This window comes from Malus domestica, chromosome 15, assembly GCF_042453785.1.
Source record: "Malus domestica chromosome 15, GDT2T_hap1".
In the NCBI taxonomy this organism is placed as follows: Eukaryota; Viridiplantae; Streptophyta; class Magnoliopsida; order Rosales; family Rosaceae; genus Malus; species Malus domestica.
In genome coordinates this window covers 17,326,117-17,352,653 of record NC_091675.1, presented here as the reverse complement: position 1 = coordinate 17,352,653, position 26,537 = coordinate 17,326,117, and the positions used below count along the sequence as shown (strand labels likewise).

Sequence of the window (26,537 nt, the reverse complement as noted above, 5' to 3'; positions counted from 1 at the left end):
ATTAAAAATATTTAAATTCCGATAAATATTGAAAAATCACTAAATTTTCCACAAAACAAGCTTTCAACTTTCACCAATCTTTCAACCCTGGGCTAACTTTCAATTCACCAACCGTTCAACACCAAACTTTCAACTTTCACCGTTAGATTTGAACAAATACATAGGTATTTATAGAGTTTTGGGATGAATTTTGAGTTAAATAATTTTTTTTTAATTATTTTAGCTGTTGGATTTAAATTTGGGCCGTTAGATCTTTTTTTTTATACTGATAGATTTGATTATATTCGATCTCAGCCGTTGGATTCAATGTATTTTAAAGTAACATATTCTAAAAAAATTAAATTTGAATATGGACCGTTGGATCAACCGACGGTCCTTAGATCTTAGCCCTTGGTTTAAAAATAGAGTCGTTGGGGTTTTTTCGGGTGGCCAACAACCTATGATAGAGGGGTCCACCCCTGTCGGGCAATGTCTGCAGGCCCATCGCGTGGGCGTGTTGGAGAGTAACCGGGCTGCGATTGGCCCAACTGCCCGCGAGTCCACTCGCATTCGGGGGTGGGGAATTTGGCTCAGCTTTGGCATTTGGCTTTTAGCCCAATGTTTTAGCACGGGTTGAAGGCTGTTTGGGAGGGGGGGAATAAATGGGAAAATTTAGCATTTAGCACATCATTGGAGATGATCTAATATAGGTTAGCCTCTACCACCATCATCATCATATCATCATTCTGCATAAAAAAAATAGCCCAAAGCAACAGTCTTGGTGCGAACCAACTTGACCAAAATGTTTTTTTTTTTTTTGTTTTTTTTTTTTTTTTGCATTGGTTGAACATGTTTTTTATTTGGGTTTCTTGTTTACAATCATGGGTTACCAAATTTTTTCTCTAATTTTATTTATATTTTATCTGAAGATTGCCGTTTAATCTCCAATGTAGGGAGAACCAGCTCCCAGAAAGGTTTGTCTGATAAATACTTACACACACACACACACATATATATATATATATTATGCAGCTAGTCAATTCTGTCTTGTTTTTGTTACAATCGTTAAAAAGTAAAACTTTTTGCGTATTTCCGGATATTTGTTTGCTCGCTGCAGAGGAGATTCATACCGAAAGCTGCCCCACGCCGGGTTCCGAAACCTGAAGTCAAAATGTATGCCTCACTTATGGTTAAAAGTTAAAACTCGAAAGCAATGCCTCTATGCCCTTTGTTGGTTTAATTTGATTTTTAACTTGTGTTGTTCTTAATCTCTTGATCTTCAACGAAGCGGACCATGTGACTGAGGAGTCTGATGCTGAAAAGGCTAGGGATTGGCTGACACGCTTCAGTGTATGGAACTGTGTTTTGGATTGATATCAACGTGTTGAGTGTTGAGAATGAATCCTCAACTTCCTTCTCTGAGCAGATGTACTGAATTTCGGTTTTATCACAATATCTCATGTTATGTTTTGTTGTTTTTTCGTTGTTGGATGCTCTCATCTTATAGGAAAGATCTTTACACGCAAGGCCGAAAGTTGAAACGAAATGTAAGGCTCTTCTAACTCTGCGTTGTGACTCTTGAATCCGGATTTAAGGAGGCCGGATATCATTGTTTACTTTGTTTTGTCATCGGACTCTTGCAATTTACTCAGCTCAATGGAGTTAACCAACTCCAATAATCGGTAGTCCAATTGCGATAATGCTATAAATTTTTATGCTTGTGATGTTTTGTTGGATTTGGTTGAGTTTGGCTTAAGTAGAGGGAAGTTGCACGTCACGATTTGCATTTTCTGAAGAAGATAATATTGCCTACAATTTTGGGGGATAAGAATTGTTTTTCATTTGTTATTTAAATTTGCAGTGGCGCCTACACAAATTGCATTTGGTGGTGCTGCATCCACATCCATGAAAGTGTATGGTGCTCCCAAAGGCGGGAATACTGATGGTATGGTGTCCTTCAATGTAGTCTTTTTGTTTATCTGCTAATGAGATGCTTCTAGTACATCACCCTGGATTGTGGTTCTTCTGCTGCTGCTGCCTCGGGCATGAAAGTGGAGAAAGAATACAGTTGGCCATGGGTAAGTTAAGTTACGACTCAAATATGCCTAGTTATTGGTTTCTTCTATATCCCTCTTACTGAACGTTTTGTACGTGTGTACGACTTTAGTTTGAATTAAATTTGGATGTTGTTGCAGAATCAGTACAGTTATTAACCTGTAACTCTTTCTCTCAGACTGCCTTATTCTGGAGATCCTGGTAAGTTGTAGAATGATTTCTTAAAAGGAAATACTACGTCACACGAGGAAAGCATTAGGATTATCATTTTTGCAGCAACTTGACACATTTTAGCTGTTAAATGCCGACTTGTAAAGTTGAACCTGTATTTGCATGCAAATCCAGAATTGCAAGTGCAACAAGAGCCTCGACATATGCCAAGCCTTACAGCCGCAGGACAATCAGGATGTACTTTCCTGGCCCTCTTTATCAAATTCACAAAATAAAAATTACACCAATAATTAGTGTTTATAACAGAAATTATCTTCACAAGAAAATTACCAAATTTCTGCTAGGTAAGAGCCATAATCCCAACCAATTCAAACACAAATAACAAATTCTAGAGGTTAGAATGTATGCATTCTTGTGTTCTTTCCATTAGCAAACAGTGGGATTGAAAATACAAACCTTGTAGAGCTCCAACGAATCTGAATACTGCCCACGATTGAATTCAACGCATGCCTGAAGATATCAGCGGCAAATTGTTTACAAATCACAACAAATGAAGTGTTCTCCACTAACCAAGCGAGTCCCAATTTGTTCTCTCTGGGGCAACCAGGTCTGTTTCTGTTATATTTCAAATGAGTTCCTCCTGAATCTCAATGTAAATTTTATTTCCCTAGCTGCTATCTGCCATTAAAATATCCACTCCAGTGTACCTTTGCCACTTTTCCTCTTAAATATTTTTGCTAGCCAGGGCACCATATTCAATAGATCATGGATTCCCGGATAGCCGAGTACATCACATGGTGGACACCCAACAAAAGTTTTGCACCCATAATCAAAAGACTATGGAAAGAATTATTGAAAGTGAAAGAGACAGCGTTCAAGATTTGATGTACTGATAAAGCCTAGACAGGGAAGAGCAATAAGCAAAAAGCTATGAATATCTTCTGTTTTGCTTTTCATATACTGAAATTTTCATCACATTTTCATGCATGTAATCCATGAAAACGGCAGGCATAATTGCATTGTTAATCAGATAAATTCAATGAATATACCTGACCCGAAAGGGCAGTAACATTATCTCGGTCTCCTTCTAATACAATCTTGAATGCAGAAAATGCCTGATCTACGTCACCTTAAGCCAGTAAAAGCTGACCTGTAAGACAGGTAATAAAATTTGAAGTATCGTCGGATACATGATATAAAACATGGCTCAGCTTCGAACAGAGAAAAAGTTGCTGCTATATTACCTCGCCAATATAGATCTTCTTGTGACGATCATTCAGTATGCCAGACACATAGTAGTACAAGTAAGCAAAAAATATATTATACACTGAAACGTTATGTGCCATTAAACACAAAGAAACGTCATGTGCCATTAAGAAACACAAAATTTCTTTCGATTCCTTACTTCATGACTGCGACAGGAGCAAGAACTCAAGGCCAGTTATTACAAAGTCTAAGATGCCAAATCAAACAGTTTGTAGGATGACTAACTATCGATTAACTACTAATCTTCAACACACCCTAAATCCAAAATCCGGAAAAAAGCCAATGGCTTTTGGAAATATATTTCTCATTATGACCAATCAGAAGTTTTATGTAGGTTGCAATCAATATTTATATGCTCAGATATATAACAACGTAAAGAGGGTCTGTGGCATCCACACCTTTCCCAACCCAAGTAGAAGGCTCGTGAATGTCGATTCTCGATGCTTTGTTGAAAAATTGTGTTGCTAAAATAAAATGCTCCTCCTTTTCTCTCTGTTTCGTCTCAATTTTTCAAGCCTAACATGGAGCGCATGTGGTCGTTTGGCTTCACACGAGGACAACGGTTCTGATACCATGATGAAATTGGGGTTCCACCATAAAAATAATTGGCAATATGGGAAGTAGTCCAAGATCATATAAACACATAGCAAACCTTGTTCCTCACCGATGTGGGACAACTCTCAACAGTTTGAAATACGCTCTCTGCAGCATTACCAATTCAAACTTAAACAGCACGTTCGCCACTTTTATCAGAGAAATTAATACACCAACATATAGAAAGTTCGTGCATTCACGCAACAATTGAAACGTAATTAGTCAGAAGCTCAAACAAGCATGCTCTAAATTTAAAACCGAAAAACACCAACCGCGATAATGAGCCAGAGATCGAGAGAGGCTTGCTCGGCCTTGAGGATGTCGATGATATCATTAGCTTCCTTTGGGAGCTGATCCAGAACCACCCGCACCTCCTCCTCCGAGTTCTGCACCGGTATGTTCACGCACGCCATTGATTCCGCAAATCACACAAAAACTGAGAAAGCACCCTAGCTCTGCCTTGTATCTCTTCTCGGCTTAGCGAACTGGCCGGAGAATGTGAACGGCGGCCGCCGATTGGACGCAAACAACGCAACTTTTCTGGGAATTTTGGGGTTGGAGATTGAGAGAAGACGAAGACGCTCAGTCAGTCACTCTCTTCCTTCAGCTGTTTCTCCTCGTATACCAAAGCTTTCTTCTTATATTTTCTTTAAACCGCCTCGCGCTAAAAAAACAGTGACTGCTTTGTAAATAAAATAAACAAAAGCGACTTAATTTTCAACCTCGGTTTTACTTTGCTCTTAGGACCTTTCAATTTTAATTCGATTTAGTCCTTTTAAAACACTGAATTTGATTTCGCCCTTTTAAAAACTTTGGATTCGATCTCGTCCCTATAAACTTTGTATTCGTGCTCGGCCAACTATTAGATTTTCTGTTAATTCGATCACGTGGTGCTCACGACTAAACTTCGAATGACATATAAGTCAAGGTCTAATGATTTTTCTAATTGATGTCATTACTAATTTAGAACTTTTTATTATGATAGTGTTTGGACCTAAATTGGCAGTTGAGTGAGCATAACTTTACACCGTCAAATGAAAAGTGGAGATAATTCATTTTGGTTATTATGAAGGAATAATGTTATGATTTTTATCATAATTATCTTTTAATAATAATTTATTATGAAAGATTTTCCAGCTAGAAACACGGTAGCATAATTCAAGTTAATCTGAATGTTTGGCGTGTAGATGTGTGGGTGTGATCAGTTTAGGTGACTGATAGATTCAAGTGGCATGCTACAAATTGATTATTATCCATTTAAATGATGGTGATAATTAGTAAACAAATGACTTTGAAATTCACCTAGACAACAAAGGGTTGTTTTGCGTGCATGGATAACCGAATATTCTTGGCAGGGTGCTAAGAATTTGATCAAGCAAATTGCATCAAGTTGGAACTCGTGGGCTTTGAAAAGATGGGATCAAGTTTGAACTTTTTGATAAGTGCGTAATTGCACCTTGGTTCCAGCACGTGGAGATTATCATATATTTAGATAATGATGGACAAAATAAGGAGAAAAGAAGATAATGATGGAGGTTTTTAAATTGGTTGGATAGTTACATTATGAATTTGATCCACGCAAAATATGCTCAGGGATCAATGCAACACGTCCCTATAAGAGCAAGTCCACCCTTGTGGATTGCTCGAGGGACAGGCACCAGGAAAGGGCCCGAGGCCCGGTGGACAACCCTCCAACCTTGGAGAGCCCGAGTGAGGGTGGGAGCCCGAGCACAAGGGGGGTGGGGAATTGACAGGCCTACAGCCCGAGGGCCAGGCATTTTTTTATTTTTTTTGTGTCAGTTCGAGGGTCTGCAACCCCATTTCCATGTTTTTTTTTAAATTTTGTATTATTTAAACAAACAAAAAAAGCTAATATTTTATTACCTATTGCTAGGGGGAGGGCTCTAAGGGTGGAGATGCAAAAAGCAATTACTGTTCATTAATGGCAGTTACTATTCATTAAAGGCAGTTACTATTCAATATGGTGGATTCAATAGTGGATTGCCAGGGGGATGGCTCCAAGGGTGAAGTTGCTCTAAATACAGAGGCACTGTGCAACAGAAGGGGACCTTCAATTCAACACACAAAACTGCCCTACGCAAACCCTCTCAACAACTTTGAGATTTTTTTTTATTTTCTTTTTCGCCAACATATCTTCAGTTTGGATAAACAGCATTGTGAAGGCAATCGGCGAACATCTTCAGTTTGGATAAATAGCACTGTTGTTGTAGAATCAGCCGACTGCGGAGCACCTTCAGTTTGGATAAATAGCACTGCGTCGGGGCCGACTGGTTATCTATCCAAGTCTCGGTCGAGAAGGATTTTCGAATCCTTATTGGCAGATGTCATCTCATTAGCCTGTTCGGCGAAGTGAGGTGTTACAAGTTATTACAGGTGTTACAAGTTATTACATTCGGCACATTGAAGGCCGAATTTGATATTGAACTTCGCAAAACTAGCAAGTCTTCAGGCTCTAGAACCTGAAGGCCGAGAGTGTTCCTTCCTCGGCTGCAGTCGCAAAATTCAAAAGTCAGCAGCGCACCTAATGCAACATCAACAAATTTTACTCATCGACCGATCTCGACCGACGAGTTGGCACGCCCCGCACACAACCGAAGGACGTAGTTAGCTCATAGATTACTTGGCATGCGCGCTGTCACAGCCCATCCCGGGATTTTATTCATCGAGGACGTGATATGACGGAATTACCCTTAGCGGGTACTAAGGTATGTGTGTGTGACATATAATTGGTTTAAAACATACATTCCTAAATTCTTGGAAATGAATTAAGTTTGATTTAATAAAGTGATGTGTATGTTTGTGTGGCTAGGGTTGTGAGTTGGACTTGTTTTTTTTGGATGGACCACACAACACACACTCGAGACAACCTTTTCCTTCCCTCTTCCCCGTGCTCTCTCTCTCTCCTCTCCATTCAGTCTCTCTCTCACTCTCGAAACCGTACGGACACACTTACCATCGAGCTTACAAGCACGGATCGAAGATTATGAAGGTACCATCGTGCTCGTGAGGACTATACGAACTCAACCACACCCATTTAAGGTAAGAAATCTTTCGATTTCACGTCGAAATCACAAGCACCGATTTTGGCACTGTTCATGAACTTTATGTTGGTTGATTTTTAGGACAATCCAAGCTCATAGTGAGCTTTAGGAGGTTCTCACGAAGCTCGGGGACGTTCGTTTGGAAGTTTTGGACGTCGGGATCGTGTAGTTCGAAGTTGGCCGATTTCTTGGAATTTCTCCGGTGAGATTTCGTGATTTTTAAAGCCTTAAAGTAGTGTAACGTGAAACTACATGTTTAGGGCTTCATTTTGATATAAAATACGAAGAAAATGATTGAGAAATGACGGAGAACAAGGCGTTTGAAAAATGCCCAGAATCCAGCCACCGAAAAAACCAGTCCGGCGACTGGTTGAGGAAGAAGACACCCGTGGGGGCGCGTAGGTCCGTGCCACCCACGGCACGTGGGGGTGCGTGACAAGCCCAAAAATTATTTTAAAAATTTGTCGACGTCCGTGACGTTGAGTAGGTCACTGTGGTATATTCCTATACCCAATTTGAGCACCGTATGAGAAATTATTACGAATTATTGGTTATGTGCTTTAAATAACGTTTTTATAGTTATTTCGCATATAGGTGACACCTATCCCGAGGACGAGCGCATCCAGGGACGTCACGGGGGTTACGACCCTTCGACTTATCAGTGAGTGTGCAATATTTCTATTTATACCTATATACTATTGATATGTTTCCCATAAATTGAGTTTGAACGAAAATACGTTTTCAAATGCCATGCATGCATGATAGGAGTTATATGAATTGATAATTGATGCATATATATATATATATATATATATATATATATATATATATATATATATGTGAATTGGTGATGTGGACGCACAGGTGAGTATCAAGTGAGTTTTATGTTATTCATGTGCATTGTTGATGTGTATTATGTTGATAGCTCATAACCTGCAATCATGGTGTTAGTGCTTATATTATTCACCTCGCACCGCACGCTCACCTTGGATCCAAGTAAGTGCATGTCGTACAGACCATGAGAGGGTTCCGACTGATAGGTGACCTTAGATTGTGTACACATATGTTTGATGAGAGAAGCACTAGAGCGTATTATTATTACACCATCCTTATCATACAGACTACTTCAGGTAGTTCCGATGTATATGTAGTGTAGTGCCGTACAGGTCACCGAGGTGACTTCGGATGGATTTGGTGTTGAGCTATAGAATTAACCGTACAAGATCAACTGCAGAGTCTCCGGTTAATTCATTATTTCACCTGTTACATTAATGCATCATTCATTCTGTTTTTGAAAGTTTTTAACATGGCATACTTTCTGGTTTTTAAGAAAGATTGACGATTTGAGATAAATGAAAAGTATTATGCTAGTATGCTATTTTCTGGGAAAGTATACAGGTTTTACAGCGAGGGTTTAGAAATGTTTTAAATGAAAGGTTTTCGAAAAATTTTGTTTTACTGACCCACTCAATTTTGTTTTGCGCCCCTCCAGGTTCTAGTTAGCAGTTGGTGGCTCACGAGGCTTTCTTCGGCGTTCTGACAGACTCTCATAATGTAGGACTCACCTGCGGGTGTTGTAACTTAATTATCGTCCTATTTGAATGCACCTAGTTGCTTATGCTCTAAAATTCTGTGTTGCACACTTTAACTCTCTCTCTAGCATGCTTTTGGTTATTCTTGCTAGTAGTTGGTTTTTTATTATTTCGTAATTCTCTTATTTTGCTTTCGCACCGCGCTTATGGTTACGTCACGCTCACGTGACGGCCAACATGCCTTGATTCTAGGATCAGGGTGTGTCAGTTTGGTATCAGAGCCTAGGTTGCAGTCATGTATAATTGTTAATGTTCTAATGATCTTTTGGTGTCTTTTGTCAGAACCATGCCGCCTCGTAGGGAACGACGTCGTACTTCCGAGTCTAACTTCCCCGATATAGTTCAATTAGGGGAAGCGATGGCTCATGCTTTTCAGAATGTTATCCGTCATCCTCCCCCTCCTCAGAGAACACCCCTGGAGACCATATACAACCTGAAGTTAGACCGTTTCATGGGTAACGGGGGTCACGAAGGGGCAGAGAAATGGCTAGACCATATTGAGAAGACTTTTCAGGTGATGCAAAGTCAAGGGAACCTTCCTGCTAATAGATGGGTCGAAACCACTACATGGTTTTTGGGGCGAGAACCAGCAGGTTGGTGGAAGAATCAGGCCCAGTTTATGTCACTAGAGATGGCATCTGATTGGGAGGTATTTAAGGAGAATTTTAAGAAGAGATTTGTTCCTCCAGAGTATATTGACCGTAAGAAGTAAGAATTCGCCCGACTGAAGCAAAAGGATATGTCGGCGCATGAGTACTACAGAAAATTTACAGACTTATCTCGTTACGATCCTGACACAGCTGGTAATCCAGTAGAGATGCTTCGCCGCTTTAAGTTGGGAACTAAGAGGAAATGGCGAACTTTTGCTAGTGCACTTCCTTGTAACGATTATCATGAGTTTTCTGAGATTCTGGTTCGGATGAAGGATTCTGATAACCTTCCCAGTAACAGTGAGGATGATGAAGAGAAGAATGATGCTCAGATGAGAGATGACAGAGGAAAAGGTATCTCTATTCCGGGACCCCGTAGGACGCAGACTTTCAAGAGGAGTGGAGCGAGTTCTAGTTCTTCCAGTGGAGGGCTTAGTGTGACAGGCCCGATGAGAGGTGGAAGATTCGCTTGTGGACCTAGATTTCAGAGGCCGAGAGATTTTAGTGGAGCTGGTGGTTCAGGTGCTCCGTTGTGTCGTCGATGTAACTTCAGGCATCATGGAGAGTGCAGGAGAAGTGGTGGTAGTGGTGGTTGTTTTACTTGTGGGCATATGGGACATAGAGCTGCATAGTGTCCCCAGAGTCAGCAGAGACCTCAGCAGTCTACTATGCCACCTCCAACACATGTTCGCAGAATTATGGATCAGGCAACTATGGTCAGACGGGCCGTGGTGGTGCTTACCACTATTAGGGAGATGCTGCTCCCTATACTTCCGGACCGAATCAGTATTCGCATGATCTTTATTTCCAGAGTGGGTATTCTCAAGATCCTGGAGGTTATTCTTCGTATTCTTCTATGCCAGCTAGTGGATCCCAATGGCATCAGGGAAATCAGCCCCGTCAGGGAGAGGTTACTGCTAGCGGCGCAGGACCGTCTAGGCAGGCTAGCCAGTCAGGACAGGGATGCACTTCTCAAGGGCGAGGTAGTCAGGGTAACAGAGGTCGTGGTGGACGACAGCAGGCTCAAGGACGTGTTAATCACATCTCACTGCAGGATGCTCAGAACCATCCAGACTTGATCATGGGTACGTTAAACATCCTTGGTCACTTTGCTAGAGTTTTGATTGATTGTGGTGCCACTCATTCTGTGATTTCTCATATGTTTGCTCAAATGACACAACCTCACCCTACACCTCTAGGATTTGATTTAGAGTTTGCTATGCCTAGAGGAGACAAATGTTATGTTGATAGTGTTTATCCAGGGTGTCCAGTAATGGTAGATGGCGTAGTTATGCCAGCTAATCTTATCTCGCTAGATATTGTGGATTTTGATGTGATTTTAGGGGCCGATTGGTTGCATTATAATCGTGCCCATATTGATTGTTACGGGAAATCAGTTACTTTTCTTCGTCCTGGACTACCAGAGGTTACTTTTGTGGGTGAAAGAATTGGGGTGAGACATGGTGTTATTTCTGCCATGAGAGCAAAAAAGTTGTTATCGAAAGGTTGTCAAGGATACTTAGCACATATAGTGTTAAATGATGTTGCTCCTAGCAGTATTGAGGAAGTTGGAGTAGTCAGGCACTATCCTGATGTATTCCTAGATGATTTGCCTGGATTGCCGCCAGACAGAGATGTGGAGTTTTTGATTGATTTGCTTCCAGGTACGGATCCTATATCTTTAACTCCATATAGAATGGCTCCAGCTGAATTGAGAGAATTGAAAATTCAGTTACAGGAATTAACTGATAAAGGTTTCATCCAACCTAGTACTTCACCTTGGGGAGCTCCGGTATTGTTTGTAAGGAAGAAAGATGGTACTTTGAGATTATGTATTGATTACAGGTAATTGAATCGGGTAACAATTAAAAACGGTTATCCATTGCCTCGTATTGATGATTTGTTTGATCAACTTAAAGGTGCATGTGTGTTCTCTAAGATTGACTTGAGATCTGGATATTATCAGCTGAAGATTAAAGATGAGGATGTACCTAAAACAGCTTTCAGAACCCGTTATGGACATTATGAGTTTTTGGTAATGCCATTCGGATTGACTAATGCACCTGCAGCTTTCATGAGGTTGATGAATGAAGTATTCCAGCAATATCTTGATAGGTTTGTCATTGTTTTTATTGATGATATTCTGGTATACTCTAAGTCGAAAGCAGATCATATTCGACATCTTAACTTGGTGCTAAAGAAATTGAGGGAGCATCAGTTGTATGCCAAGTTTAGTAAATGTCAGTTTTGGTTGAATCAAGTGGCATTTTTGGGACATGTCGTATCGGCACAAGGAATTCAGGTTGATCCTCAGAAGATTGCAGCAGTGGAGAATTGGGAACAGCCACGAACCGTCACCGAGGTATGGAGTTTTCTTGGTCTAGCAGGTTATTACCGACGGTTTGTTCAAGATTTCTCTATGATTGCATTGCCACTAACAAAGTTAACCAGGAAGGATGTTAAGTTTGTATGGGATGAGAATTATGAGCAAAGTTTCCAGCAGTTGAAACATTGCCTCACTCACGCTCCAGTTTTGGTACTTCCTGACGATAGTGGTAACTATGAGATTTATAGTGATGCTTCCTTGAATGGTTTGGGATGTGTTTTGATGCAGCATCAAAGAGTGATCGCCTATGCTTCTCGACAGTTGAAGATTCATGAAAGGAATTATCCTACTCACGATCTTGAGTTAGCAGCCATTGTTTTTGCTTTGAAGATTTGGAGGCATTATCTCTATGGTGAGAAATGTAAGATCTTCACAGATCATAAGAGTCTTCAGTACCTTTTCACTCAACATGATCTTAATCTTCGTCAGCGAAGATGGATGGAGTTACTAAGTGATTATGACTGCACCATTGAGTATCATCTGGGTCGTGCAAATGCGGTAGCTGATGCACTAAGTAGAAAACCTCAAGGTCGACTTAATGCTTTGTATGTTTGCCGTGTTCCTCTACTTGTAGACTTGAGAGCTACAGGAGTAAAGTTGGAAATGGAAGAGCGAAGAGAAGCTTTTCTTGCTAGTTTTCAAGTCAGGCTAGTTTTGATTGATCGTGTACTTGAAGCTCAGTTGGTTGATGAGGAGATTTAAGAATTGATTCAGTTGAGAAGTGAAGGGAAAAAGAAAGACCTCAGGATTCGGGAGTCGGATGGCATGCTTATGCAAGAGAACAGGATGTATGTGCCGAATAACGAGGAATTAAAGAAAGAAATTTTGGATGAAGCACATTGTTCGGCTTATGCAATGCACCCAGGAGGAACCAAGATGTATCATACCATTCACCAATTTTATTATTGGCCAGGTATGAAAAGGGAAATTGTTGAGTACGTAAGTAGATGTATTGTTTGTCAGCAAGTCAAAGTAGAAAGGAAGAAACCTTTTGGTCGGATGCAGCCACTTCCCGTTCCTCAGTGGAAATGGGAAAATATCACTATGGATTTTGTGTATAAGCTTCCACGTACTCAGAATGGATTTGATGGCGTTTGGGTGATTGTAGATCGGCTTACCAAGTCAGCACACTTCATTCCAGTGAGAGAAAAGTATCATCTGAATAAATTGGCTAAGTTGTTCATCACAAAGATTGTGAAGTATCATGGCGTTCCAGTGAATATTATTTCTGATCGAGATCCAATATTTACTTCTAAGTTTTGGATAGCTTTTTAGGAAGCTCTTGGTACGAAATTACTTTATAGCACTGCTTATCATCCTCAGACAGATGGACAATCTGAGAGGACTATTCAGACGTTAGAGGATATGTTGAGATCTTCAGTGGTGCAGTTTGGTGATTCTTGGCATAATCGCCTAGATTTGATGGAATTTGCCTACAACAATAGTTTTCATTCGAGCATTGGTATGTCATCATTTGAGGCACTCTATGGTAGAGCTTGTCGTACGTCATTGTGTTGGTCAGAGGTCGGTGAAAGAGTGCTTGAGGGCCCAGAGATTGTGGATGAGACTACCCAAAATGTTCAGGTGATTAAGGCTAACCTGAAAGCGGCCCAAGATCGACAAAAGAGTTTAGCAGATAGACATGCTACTAATCGAGTTTATGATGTGGGTAACTTGGTATTCTTGAAATTGTCACCTTGGAGAGGTGTAGTACGGCTTGGAAAGAGAGGCAAGCTAAGTCCTAGATATATAGGACCTTATGAGATCACTGAGAGGATTGATGAAGTTGCTTACATATTGGAATTGCCTCCGGAGTTATCTAAGGTTCATAATGTGTTTCATGTCTCGATGCTTCGACATTATGTTTCAGATTCTTCGCATGTGATTCCTCTTCAACCTTTAGAGATTAATTCGGATTTGACGTATGATGAGGAACCAGTCACTATCTTGGATTGGAAAGACAAAGTTCTAAGGAATAAGACGGTGAGTATTGTGGAAGAACCACTCAGTAGAAGAAGCTACTTGGGAGACAGAAGATCGAATGAAAGAGATGTATCCGAGGTTATTTTATGAGTATTAAGTGGTTTGATTGGTTGTATGAATTTTGAGGACGAAATTCTATAAGGAGGGAAGACTGTCACAGCCCGTCCCGGGATTTTATTCATCGAGGACGTGATATGATGGAATTACCCTTAGCGGGTACTAAGGTATGTGTGTGTGACATATAATTGGTTTAAAACATACATTCCTAAATTCTTGGAAATGAATTAAGTTTGATTTAATAAAGTGATATGTATGTTTGTGTGGCTAGGGTTGTGAGTTGGACTTGTTTTTTTTTGGATGGACCACACAACACACACTCGGGACAACCTTTTCCTTCCCTCTTCCCCGTGCTTTCTCTCTCTCCTCTCCGTTCAGTCTCTCTCTCACTCTCGAAACCGTACGGACACACTCACCATCGAGCCTACAAGCACGGATCAAAGATTGTGAAGGTACCATCGTGCTCGTGAGGACTATACGAACTCAACCACACCCATTTCAGGTAAGAAATCTTTCGATTTCACGTCGAAATCACAAGCACCGATTGTGGCACTGTTCATGAACTTTATGTTGGTTGATTTTTAGGACAATCCAAGCTCACAGTGAGCTTTAGGAGGTTCTCACGAAGCTCGGGGACGTTCGTTTGGAAGTTTTGGACGTCGGGATCGTGTAGTTCGAAGTTGGCCGATTTCTTGGAATTTCTCCGATGAGATTTCGTGATTTTTAGAGCCTTAAAGTAGTGTAACGTGAAACTACATGTTTAGGGCTTCATTTTGATATAAAATACGAAGAAAATGATTGAGAAATGACAGAGAACAAGGCGTTTGAAAAATGCCCAGAATCCAGCCACCGAAAAAAGCAGTCCGGCGACTGGTTGAGGAAGAAGACGCCCGTGGGGGCGCGTAGGTCCGTGCCACCCACGACGCGTGGGGGCGCGTGACAAGCCCAAAAATTATTTTAAAATTTTGTTGACATCCATGACGTTGAGTAGGTCACTGTGGTATATTCCTATACCCAATTTGAGCACCGTATGAGAAATTATTACGAATTATTGGTTATGTGCTTTAAATAACGTTTTTATAGTTATTTCGCATATAGGTGACACCTATCCCGAGGACGAGCGCATCCAGGGACGTCACGGGGGTTACGACCCTTCGACTTATCAGTGAGTGGGCAATATTTCTATTTATACCTATATACTATTGATATGTTTCCCATAAATTGAGTTTGAACGAAAATACGTTTTCAAATGCCATGCATGCATGATAGGAGTTATATGAATTGATAATTGATGCATATATATATGTGAATTGGTGATGTGGACGCACATGTGAGTATCAAGTGAGTTTTATGTTATTCATGTGCATTGTTGATGTGTATTATGTTGATAGCTCATAACCTGCAATCATGGTGTTAGTGCTTATATTATTTACCTCGCACCGCACGCTCACCTTGGATCCAAGTAGGTGCATGTCGTACAGACCATGAGAGGGTTCCGACTGATAGGTGACCTTAGATTGTGTACACAGATGTTTGATGAGAGAAGCACTAGAGCGTATTATTATTACACCATCCTTATCGTACAGACTACTTCAGGTAGTTCCGATGTATATGTAGTGTAGTGCCGTACAGGTCACCGAGGTGACTTCGGATGGATTTGGTGTTGAGCTATAGAATTAACCGTACAAGATCAACTGCAGGGTCTTTGGTTAATTCATTATTTCACCTGTTACATTGATGCATCATTCATTCTGTTTTTGAAAGTTTTTAACATGGCATACTTTCTGGTTTTTAAGAAAGATTGACGATTTGAGATAAATGAGAAGTATTATGCTAGTATGCTATTTTCTGGGAAAGTATACAGGTTTTACAGCGAGGGTTTAGAAATGTTTTAAATGAAAGGTTTTCGAAAAGTTTTGTTTTACTGACCCACTCAATTTTGTTTTGCGCCCCTCCAGGTTCTAGTTAGCAGTTGGTGGCTCACGAGGCTTTCTTCGGCGTTCTGATAGACTCTCCTAATATAGGACTCACCTGCGGGTGTTGTAACTTAATTATCGTCCTACTTGACTGCACCTAATTGCTTATGCTCTGAAATTGTGTGTTGCACACTTTAACTCTCTCTCTAGCATGCTTTTGGTTATTCTTGCTAGTAGTTGGTTTTTTATTCTTTCGTAATTCTCTTATTTTGCTTCCGCACCGCACTTATGGTTACATCACGTTTACGTGACGGCCATCATACCTTGATTTTAGGATCGGTGTGTGTCACGCGCCACGTAGGCTTGGTAGTTTTTAAGGTCAACAGATAGTCATATTTGAGAACGTAAAATGCCCGCTATTGCTAAAAATGTATTGAACTAGTGGCCTATTGAACCGTGTCATGAAAACACAAAAAAAATATCTCGTACTAGAAAACAAAAAAAAAAGGTTAATGTATGAGGTAAAATTTTTCTTTTAGTCACATTTAAGAAAATGAATCATGAACTTATCCCAATTTCAACATTATTTCATGTCTTTCACTACTTGAGTTAATCTCAACGACTTGAAATTTTGATGACTAAATTATAATAAATTAATTGCAAACTTATAATTCGCGGCAATCGAACTTACAATTTTTCATTTAAAAAAACGCGATGAATATTGTATGTAAAAAAGTTTATAAAAAAAGGACTTATTTACAAGGGTGTATTTAATTAAAAGTTTAAAGGATTTTGAAAAAGTTTACAAATTCAAATATATTTAATTAAGATTTAATATAGAGAATTTTAATGAAAAGCTTTCGGTACTGTTTACTTTAATGAAAACTCATATTTTTACACAAAAATATCAATCACGGTATTATTCACTTTACCCTTTATTTTGTCATTTTCATTAAAACTCAAAATTTTCAAATTTCTTTTCGTTAGTTTTTCTTTATAGAAGTTCAGTTATTCAGTTAGGATTTAAAAAAAAAAAATTATAATACCTCATAAACTTCTCTTCTTAAGATTTCTATTACAATCGCCTAAAATTCAATTACACCCTCCCCTTCTCTCTCCTCTACCATATTCTTCTGTCTTTCCTCTCAGCTCGGCCTCCAGGTATCCCTCTCTCCTGCTACTTGAAATTTCCCTTTTTTTTTTTTGGTGGATTTTTGTTGAGTCTCATCTTCCGTTTACCTCTCAAATTCTTCGCTCATTGATTCTGCAGCTTATGCTTTGCATCCCAATTTCTTTTACTTCTCTTATCTCACTAAAACCCTTCATCTCCTCCGTCAGTGTCCTACATCGACTGCAAAATCCTAATCAGAAACCTCCGATATCCGAGGCAATGCCGCTCAAATGGTAAGCACTTAAAACCCTAATCACATATTCGGACAATTTATGTATAATAAAGTTTTGTGCTTGATTTTTGTGGTGCTGCAATTTTAGGGTTTTGCATTGGCAGCCCAACGCAGGGACGACGGTGAACAGTCAGATCATAAACGAAGTCACGCAGTGCGTCGAGAGCATCAATGGCGTCAAGGAAGGCAGGTGGAAAGCCACCATCACCTTCTACAAACCCATACTGCGAGGTAAATTACTAAATTTCTCATATTTCATGTTTTTATTTGCTTTGTTTTTCTATCTTGTCTGTGGGTTTTGTTAATTGTTTGAAAAATTAGATTTTGATATAGTACATTGTATGTGCATCATCAGAGCCCACTTTAACGGGGGAGCCCCCGCGTGATTTTCTGGGGATTGCGCTGCCGGAGCAACCCAGTAAGTACTACCTGATAATGCGGTTGCAGCGGATAATTCTCGAGGCGGATTCATCAATTCAGACGATTATGGAGAAGTTACAGTCTTACAAATCAAGGGTCTCGCTTTATTTTGAGGTTTCCCCCCTCCTTCCCCCATCAATTGGTGTAGTTGGAAGGTTTGGTGTTCTGAATTTTGGAGGTTGAAATTGAGAAAATGGTTTTATTTGTTTCTTTGGTGGTTTATGGTTTAATGTGTAGGGGTTTCATTATCAACTCGGTGACTTCCAATTGAGAGTGGGGAAAGTTACTCCTACTCATTCGGAAAATTTGAGAGGAATAGTTATGGAGGTATGGACTTGCTCTAAGCTTTAAATTTGGTTGAGATCTGAATAGTTTTTCTTTTCACGGGGTTCGCCATTTCGATATTTAGCAAACTTATGAGTGTTTAAGAAGTTCATGTGCACTTTAAAATATATTAGAACTTTGACAAGGGTTGCAATTGAGAAAGTGCCTTTTTGTTTTATTCGAGTGTTTTTTATGGTTCTTTAGGATCTCTTTGTTGGAAGAGTTAATGCTGATAGTAATGCTGACGAAAGTAGTTTTCTGGTTTAGATACCTCGATTAGAGTTTGTTTGCGCGCTAGATTGGAATACATGCTGAAGTACTCTTTGCTGAGCAGTGTGAATAACCAAGCTCTGGCAATTTTTGAAAAGTTGGTTTCTTTATTATTGTTCTAAGCTTTCACCTTATAGATTAAAGGTCGTACCCAGTGCACAAGGCTCCCGCTTTACGCAGGGTCTGGGAGAGGTGAATGTCGGCTAGCCTTACCCCCATTTAACGACCTCAAATATTTCCGTTGGATTGATTTCTGGATCTCCCTGTTAACTTCAATTACTTCCCATAGAAAGGCAAATTTGCAACTCTGAGAAATAATTTCATGTTGTCATTGTACTAGATCCTTTTTAATTGAAGTTACTTATGTTCTGCAGCTGGAGTACCTTCCCATTTCTTCGATGGAAAAAGCAAGGCAAGTCATGGAAGAGTTCATGGAGATTTGGCAACAGGCTTTGGCGAAAAGATCATTACCAGGACATTTCATGCATGTGGAACCAAACTTTTCTGAGTATGGCCTTGGAGACCAATATACTTCACAACATACTGCCGTCCAGTATGCTTCCATTATGGCTCAACTCATTGCTGTTCAAGCAGTGCAGCAATCGGCAAGAAATTAGGAAGGAAGAAAAATAATTTGATGTATGTCTTGTCACTTGTCAACTAGTTTGATGAACGGATGATTCCAACGCCATATGTTCTTGGCTCTGACACTCCTGTTTGAATATAGGAGTTTGGGGAGGAATGAAATATGCGGGTTCGATTGTCCATGGAAGACGAGAAATCAAATGGTAGTATCTTGAGAACCTTTTCGATCACCTTGTTAATTAGGGTTTGGAGTAACGCTGTTTCTCCGTTTATTTTCTGTCCTCATTTCGACATGATCGTATTTCCACATCCCTAATGTCCAGAACTTCATTCTTGTTTCTCTGACAGACTATGAGCTTATGATATCAGAGAGGGAAAGAGATCCTCTCTCTGGATCTCTCACACCAAAGCCCAAGGATCAAGTGATCCGGGCTTTTGAAATTTAATCTAATGGCTACAAACAGGAGGTCACTTTAAAAGTTATAATAATTTTAGTCGTTGGATGAAATTTTAATGGCCCGGATCACTTGATCATTGGGCTTTGGTGGGAGAGATCCGGAGATGATCTCTTTCCATCAGAGAGGAATTGACAAGAAACAGAACCATTTTTGTGGGGACAAGTTTTCTTTTATGAAAAAGAAAAGGATTTGTTATGTCGCCTCTTGAAAAATGATAATTTTACTATATTGGTTTATTGTTATGGTGACGTCTCGTCCCAATAACACAAAGATATATTAAAAAAATAACTTACAGATGCTCTTATATTAATAGTACAGAATGTTATGTGATATTTTAAAGCAATAATTCAATATTACAAGAGAGTTAAAATTAAAACACATAGCATTGTGTTGTCTTGTGATGGTAAATGTCGAAATCTTGAGTGAAACCGTTATACCAATCTCTTTCAACCCGAGTCGTGACTAACCAAGTCAATCCACAAGCACATTTCAACCTGGGCCTTTTCATATGTGCTGAACTGTTGAGCCCTTCTTGAACCGAAGTACTATAACAAATCCATGCAAATCTGCAAATTTTTGCTTTTTGCACGTACTGTGAAAATTAAGGAATAAAAACTGGTGCAAGTGGGAACAAAGGGGCCGCACGTCCAAGTGAAGCCGCACTCTAGCACAAAAGTGCCTTACTGCCCCTATAAAACCTATGTTTGTTGGGCTTTTGTGTCCAGCAGCCACCTCTCCCTCTTCCAATACAGGTTAGCCTCCACCACCACCATCATCATATCATCATATCATCATTCTGCATAAAAAATAGCCCAAAGCAACAGTCTTGGCGCGAACCAACTTGACCAAAATTTTATTTTATTTTTTTGCATTGGTTGAACATGTTTTTATTTGGGTTTCTTGTTTACAATCATGTGTTACCAAATTTTTTCTCTAATTTTGTTCATATTTTATCTGAAGATTGCCGTTTAATCTCCAATGGAGGGAGAACCAGCTCCCAGAAAGGTTTGTTTGATAAATACTTATATATATATATATATATATATTCTGCAGCTAGTCAATTCTGTCTTGTTTTTGTTTCAATCGTTAAAAAGTTTTACTTTTTGCGTTTTTTCTCATATTTGTTTGCTCGCTGCAGAGGAGATTCATACCGAAAACTGCCCCACGCCGGGTCCTGAAGTCAAAATGTATGCCTTAAAAGTTAAAACTCGAAAGCAATGCCTCTATGCCCTTTGTTGGTTTAATTTGATTTTTAACTTGTGTTGTTCTTAATCTCTTGATCTTCAACGAAGCGGACCATGTGACTGAGGAGTCTGATGCTGAAAAGGCTAGGGATTGGCTGAAACGCTTCAGTGTATGGAACTGTGTTTTGGATTGATATCAATGTGTTGAGTGTTGAGAATGAATCCTCAACTTCCTTCACTGAGCAAATGTACTGAATTTCAGTTTTATCACAATATCTCATGTTATGTTTTGCTTTTTTTTCGTTGTTGGATGCTCTCATCTTATAGGAAAGATCTTTACACGCAAGGCCGAAAGTTGAAACGAAATGTAGGTACTTCTAACTCTGCGTTGTGACTCTTGAATCTGGATTTAAGTAGGCCGGATATCATTGTTTATTTTGTCATCGGACTCCTGCAATTTACTCAGTTCAATGGGGTTAACCAACTTCAATAATCAGTAGTCCAATTGCGATAATGCTATAAAATTTTATCCTTTTGATGTTTTGTTGGGTTTGGTTGAGTTTGGCTTAAGCAGAGGGAAGTTGCACGTCATGATATGCATTTTCTGAAGAAGATAATATTGCCTACAATTTTGGGAGATTAGAATTGTTTTTCATTTGTTATTTAAATTTGCAGTGGCGCCTACACAAACTGCATTTGGTGGTGCGGCATCCACATCCATGAAAGTGTATGGTGCTCCCAAAGGCGGGAATACTGATGGTATGGTGTCCTTCAATGTAGTCTTTTTGTTTATCTGCTAATGAGATGCTTCTAGTACATCACCCTGGATTGTGGTTCTGCTGCTGCTGCCTCGGGCATGAAAGTGAAGAAAGAATACAGTTGTCTAGGCATTGCTTTTTACGTTAAAGGATGCACATTTAAGAGGTGGACGACTACTTGGCTCGACTCATTTCATTTTTGCATTCCATCCGATCGGATTGGTTTCATCTGCTGTCAAGGTTTACCTTGGCTTGTGTTTCAATAAATGCACCTAATGTACAGATGACTCAACTTATGATGAAAATTCAAGAAACCAGCAAATGATCTTGATCTATTGGTTGGCATTCCGACAGTTAAAATTCAAACAGTCCATGCTTGTATCCTTTTATTTAATTTGAGAGTTTGTTGACAGGACGAAAATAAAGCCACAAGTATGTTCTTTCTTCAGTCACCGCGATATCTGCCTATGATAAAACGATCAACTAAAGCAGATGGCCCTGAGGTAACAAAAAGCTCAGGGCGACCTGGAAGCGCATGCAATATGCAAAGTTTTGTGCTTTGTCTGGTTACCACCTGGCCACATGGGTAAGATGCTGGTGTGCAGAAGTCGTGCTATCAAGCTGAAGCTAGGAGATAGCCTTTTCGATGCGAGTACATTTCGTAATAAAGAGGCTAAATCAAATGTCGTTTCTTGTCTTCCCCACTTTAGCCTTAACCGTTGGTGCTGAAAATACCTTAAAAGAGATCTTGTATTTCTGTGTGTTAACAAACTCGAGTTAACAACGTTGTCGTATAAAATCTTGTCGATATTCTGCAGGTCTCCTCAGGAATGAAGTGTGGTTTTGCCCAGGATGTTGTGGTTACTAATGAGAACGAGAAGGGATTTGGTATTATCAGCGAGCTGAATAAGTGAGCCATTGCAACCCCAGATATTGACTCCATTTTGGAAAGTATAGATGGTTTATTGTAGTTTCTTTTTTTGCCCATTTACCATACAGTTTTGGTTTGTGAGAGTGAAAAACTGCAGCACTTTCTTCCTTCCACATTATCCAAGAAAACAAGTTCCAATAGGTAAGACTAAACACCTTGATAATATGCAGAAGAGTGGATTGTTTCAAGTGAACGTATTGCAACTAACCCTTTTTGTTCTGATGGCATTGAAATAAAGTCCATATTCTTTATGTGCTCGTGATGTTTCTAAGTTCTCTGTTTGCAAATAACATTACATCTTCGATTCTTCGTTAGACATTGGAAATTTTCTGCTCTTGTAAATCGGGTGTTCTTGATAGACATTACATCTGAATCCACGGCCGCAGACAAGACACGGCAGTCAAAGATCACATTGTGTTACCACTCTTTTGGGTCAATCTCATAATTTCGAATGCATTTTTCTTAATCGCAGAATTACTGGAACAGACAATCCTACTGGTGGTGATATCTTTGTAGGGGCTCTCAGAAGACAATGAACTTAATAAGCAAACCCTAAATCTGGACTTTTTCACTATGAACAACACATTATATTTTTTTAGTATAAGCAAACCCGAAATGTAAAATCCACACAATTTGTGATTTCAAACCACAATATTGATTTAGTATTGACAGGCTTGTGCAACCCTAGCTAAATTTGGTGCAATGTGATTAGAGAGCAAGTGTTGCAGAAGCATAGCCAAAGCAACCTTTGCTCCCATTATGGCGAAATTCTGGCCCATGCATGTCCTTGGACCCCATCCAAATGGAAAGAACGCTTGCTGCTGGCCCCTCAATGCCCTGGAAACTCCGTCAGAGAATCTCTCCGGCTTGAATTCCCCTGCATCATCACCCCACAGCCAGGGATCATGGTGAATGAGTAGGGTTGGGAGAGTAATGTCAACTCCTGCCGGAACAGTGAGATCTCTGATTTTGGTTTCCTTGTAAGTGTGTTGGTACCCAGGTATCGCGTGCAGATACAGCCTTAGAACTTCATTAAGTATCATGGTTACCTGCAAAAGAATTTGACACAACCATTTAGAAGGAGCTGCAAAGTTCTTTGTGATTTTAAAGGGTTATAATGCAAAGAGAGATGCTCTCCATCTTGAAGTGTCTTATAGCTTCAAAATTAGGTTCATTTTTTCCACAAACTGGAAGTACTTCTTGCCTAGCCTTCTCTTGCCAGTCTGGGTGCATGGCTAAGACAATCAAGGTCCATGACCATGTTATCCAGTTTGAGGTGTTTCTTGGCCGGCAAGGTAAAACTGCATGCACTCGTCTTATCACCTCTTCAACTGTCAGATACCTCGTTGCTTTTCGTGTTGCTTGCATTTTCTGATGAATCCTTCTGGTTATTAGACTGCAAGAGCACTCCTAGAAAGTCATCAACCCTTGATCCCCGGCCCTTATCGCGTTCATTTTCTTCTCAATTATGTTTCGTAGCATTGACGATTTCGTTCTCTGGTTCTTTTTTGTTTGAGCAAATTTGCACTCAAACAGTTAATAGCAGATGGAAAGCATATGATAGGTTTAGGTTTTAGACAATGGAAATGAACCTGAAACTAGGAATGTATAAGGTAGTCATTGCTTCAAATGGCAACACTAGAAGCTCTTTCTGAAGCTCGAAAACCCTCTTTCCTTCTTTGTACGTGCTTCCAAACGCTGCCTGGGAAATAACATCTGCACGGCGTCCTTCTCCAAGAGGAACACAAGGAATGAATCAGGGTTTAGGGACTGCAAAAACTGGTATCATTTCCTACAAGACAAATACAAGGAATGAATCATTCCGAAAAAGAATGGAGTCTCTGAAAGCAGAAACAGGTTTTTGAGGCAATAGAAACCTTGGGTCTTTCCAAGTGGAAAGCAGGATTGATAATCCTTCTATGTTTTGCCCACTTCTCACCTCTAGACTTGCAGGTCCTCTAGTTAGGATGAGAATGAGAGGATTCAATATGATGGCTTGGCAAATGGCCTTGCTTGTTTAATAGAATTTCTTTCATCAGCTCTGTGTCCATGATGAACCTTGGTGTTGTCCCAACCTAATACATTGATATTTTGCTTGTATTTCAAGAAGGGGGAGAAATTTAGAAATGCCCAATTAACTTACGGCCTTCTGATTTGCCATCTCGACTTTTACTTTGGTCTTGAGTCTCCTTAATCTTTTAAAATTGGACAATTTTTCAACTTAAATGGACAAAAATAAGCTTCAATTTAACTTAAATTTGACATATTTGACAACAGAGTAAGTTGACACGTTTTAGAACATTAGGAGACAAAACCAAATTAAAAGTCCATATGCACAATATTGACAAAGAAATAAAGGAAGTCTCATTGGCACTATGAAAACGATCTCCAAATTGAATTTTTTTTTGCAGATATGTTCTTTAGATGATGATAAAGGTAATGAATGATTCCGATAATGATGTTTGAACGGTAAGATTCGTTAATCGTAAATGGAGGAACAAGTAGGTTTTCCCATGAGAAGAACACATGCATTATCGTTTGAAAAATGTTATGTTAAGTACGTTGTATATAAGTTTGTGTTAAGTTCTAATCACGTAACAAGTCGCATGATAACAAATAGATACGTAATTATTTCCATGATGGAGGAAATCTTCTCCGTTATTAAGGAAATAAACACACAAGGATGGTTTACCTATATTTATTCTCTGTAAAATGACGCAAGACGTAGATAACTGAAAAGAGAAACTTACCAATCATTTGTTGTATTCCTATTTCTCTTTATTTCTCTGGTTACAATTTACAAGACCAAATTTGGAAAAAAAGAAAAAGATTATAGGACTAATATAGTAATCCGATGAGAGATCGATAAGCATACGTATACAACAAATGATACTGATGGAGTTGTTAAGATCCTCTACGATTGCCAATTCTTTTGACTAATACATTATCGTTTTCTTGAAATCAAAAGGGAACTTACAGGATTTTATGAATGAGAATCCTTCCCGGATCCTCTATGTGAGGAATATAGAGATTCTCAAATTGTGTCTGTTCATTGTACATCATACGACTATAAATTATTTTATATAATTTTATTTAAATTTAAACATGAATCATACATAGCAAAAACTGACCGCACAATTTAAGAATTTATGAAATTCCCACAAATAGAATCAGGAGAGGATGGTTCAAATTTTATAGGGCATGCCCTTACGCAAATTGGAGTGAAAAACTCAAATTATTGAAATTTCCAAGCATGTTTAGAACAAAGCCAACACTCGACTGTTGACTCCTCGAACATCAATTGAGGTATGTTTGATTTATTTTGAATTTTCCATAAATAAAAAAAGTCATTATCTTTTTTTTTTCTTGGTAATCAAGAAGTCGTTATCTTGATTGAAATAAATAGTATCTGAATACCGGAATGAGATTCTCTCAGTATCCCTTCCACTAAATTCACCCAATTAATCAATTCGAATCCTTGAAATTTGATTCAACAACTAAAAATAGAGGGTCCTTTTAAAAGTTCTAGTAACATTAGCTATTTAATCAAATTTCAAGGATCCAAATTGAGTGATTGGATGAATTTGATGGAAGGGATCCAGGGAGATCCCTTTCCCTGAATAGCTATCATATCTGTAATTAAAGTTGTTCCACCGAATTAACTATTTACCATGTATCTAAAATCTATCAATTGTTGTGTGGTCTACGTTGATGATTCTTATCAGCATGCATGAAAACTCTACTGATTTCCCTTTTTTCTTCTAATATTAGGAAACATTTTTGCTTACCACCATTTAGTGTGATGTATGCTTATCACCCTATTTATCATCGTTAGATGAGATTAAATTTTGAAATTCGTGTAGTGGATAAGCACAAATATCAAAATTCAAACTCATCTAACGGTGATAGATAGGGTGTTGAGCTTACACCACACTAAATGGTGGTGAGCAAAAATGTAGTCTTGAGATTGTCCACTGTGGAAAATATCTTTTAAATTGAAGATATTTTTATCAAATCAACCTATTCGCTTGAACTGGTGGTTTCTTTGACCACTGGTACCATGCGAAACTATGTGTCTGATCTTTGTATTCTTCGTGCCATTGGAGTTAAAGGTCGTCTAGCTAAAGCTCCTCGTATTCATGAGGTTCTATGGCTGCCTGATGCAGATCAGTTCGCTACTGCATTTATTGAATCATTGGGATAAAATCAATGACTATAGCCAATCAGAAGAACTTAATAACATTAGTAGCTCTTAATAATAGCTAGGGCATTTTGGATTTTTTTGGCTAATTGGATTACTTTCTTTATGTAATTTTCAGTTTTTTGTCATTTTAAGTTTATTGCATTTTTAATTCCTGAATGTATGTTACAAAATGATTATAAAAACCACCTATTTCTATAAGATGAAGAAGTTGAACGATTTTGTTGATGAATGAAATATTCAGAGAAGTTTCTCAGTTTGTTCCTTTCTCCTTGTGAGATTGTTTTACTTT

At 39.1% G+C, this 26,537-nt stretch overlaps 1 protein-coding gene and 1 long non-coding RNA gene across 7 annotated transcripts; both read left to right on the top strand.

The window, feature by feature from the left end:
* The first annotated feature begins 16,751 nt into the window (after positions 1 to 16,751).
* Positions 16,752 to 18,943, top strand: LOC103400974 (mediator of RNA polymerase II transcription subunit 20a-like). 6 transcript variants are annotated; one of them, XM_070813410.1, is made up of 7 exons: positions 16,752 to 16,872; positions 17,050 to 17,115; positions 17,203 to 17,345; positions 17,470 to 17,648; positions 17,772 to 17,861; positions 18,503 to 18,767; positions 18,856 to 18,943. In XM_070813410.1, the coding sequence occupies exons 2-6, from the start codon at positions 17,102 to 17,104 to the stop codon at positions 18,743 to 18,745; spliced, it is 669 nt and encodes a 222-aa protein (XP_070669511.1). In that variant the 5' UTR covers positions 16,752 to 16,872; positions 17,050 to 17,101; the 3' UTR covers positions 18,746 to 18,767; positions 18,856 to 18,943. The 6 variants fall into 6 exon arrangements, with proteins under 6 accessions (XP_070669511.1, XP_028950462.1, XP_070669510.1 ...); XM_070813409.1 differs by having other exon boundaries at positions 16,777 to 16,872; positions 16,982 to 17,115; XM_029094629.2 differs by having other exon boundaries at positions 16,753 to 16,872; positions 18,503 to 18,943.
* Positions 18,944 to 19,795: 852 nt separating this feature from the next.
* LOC139192101 (uncharacterized) lies at positions 19,796 to 20,651 on the top strand. The gene is made up of 3 exons (XR_011575919.1): positions 19,796 to 19,923; positions 20,132 to 20,176; positions 20,310 to 20,651. It is a non-coding gene; the product is annotated as an uncharacterized lncRNA (long non-coding RNA).
* The last annotated feature ends 5,886 nt before the right edge of the window (positions 20,652 to 26,537 follow it).

Excerpts from the sequence above, each read along its gene's own strand:
- LOC103400974 (XM_070813409.1), top strand. The coding sequence starts at position 16,985 with ATGCTTTGCATCCCAATTTCTTTTACTTCTCTTATCTCACTAAAACCC. Across the intron at positions 17,346-17,469 it reads CTACAAACCCATACTGCGAG|AGCCCACTTTAACGGGGGAG; the intron begins GTAAATTACTAA and ends GTGCATCATCAG. Across the intron at positions 17,649-17,771 it reads GGGTCTCGCTTTATTTTGAG|GGGTTTCATTATCAACTCGG; the intron begins GTTTCCCCCCTC and ends TTTAATGTGTAG.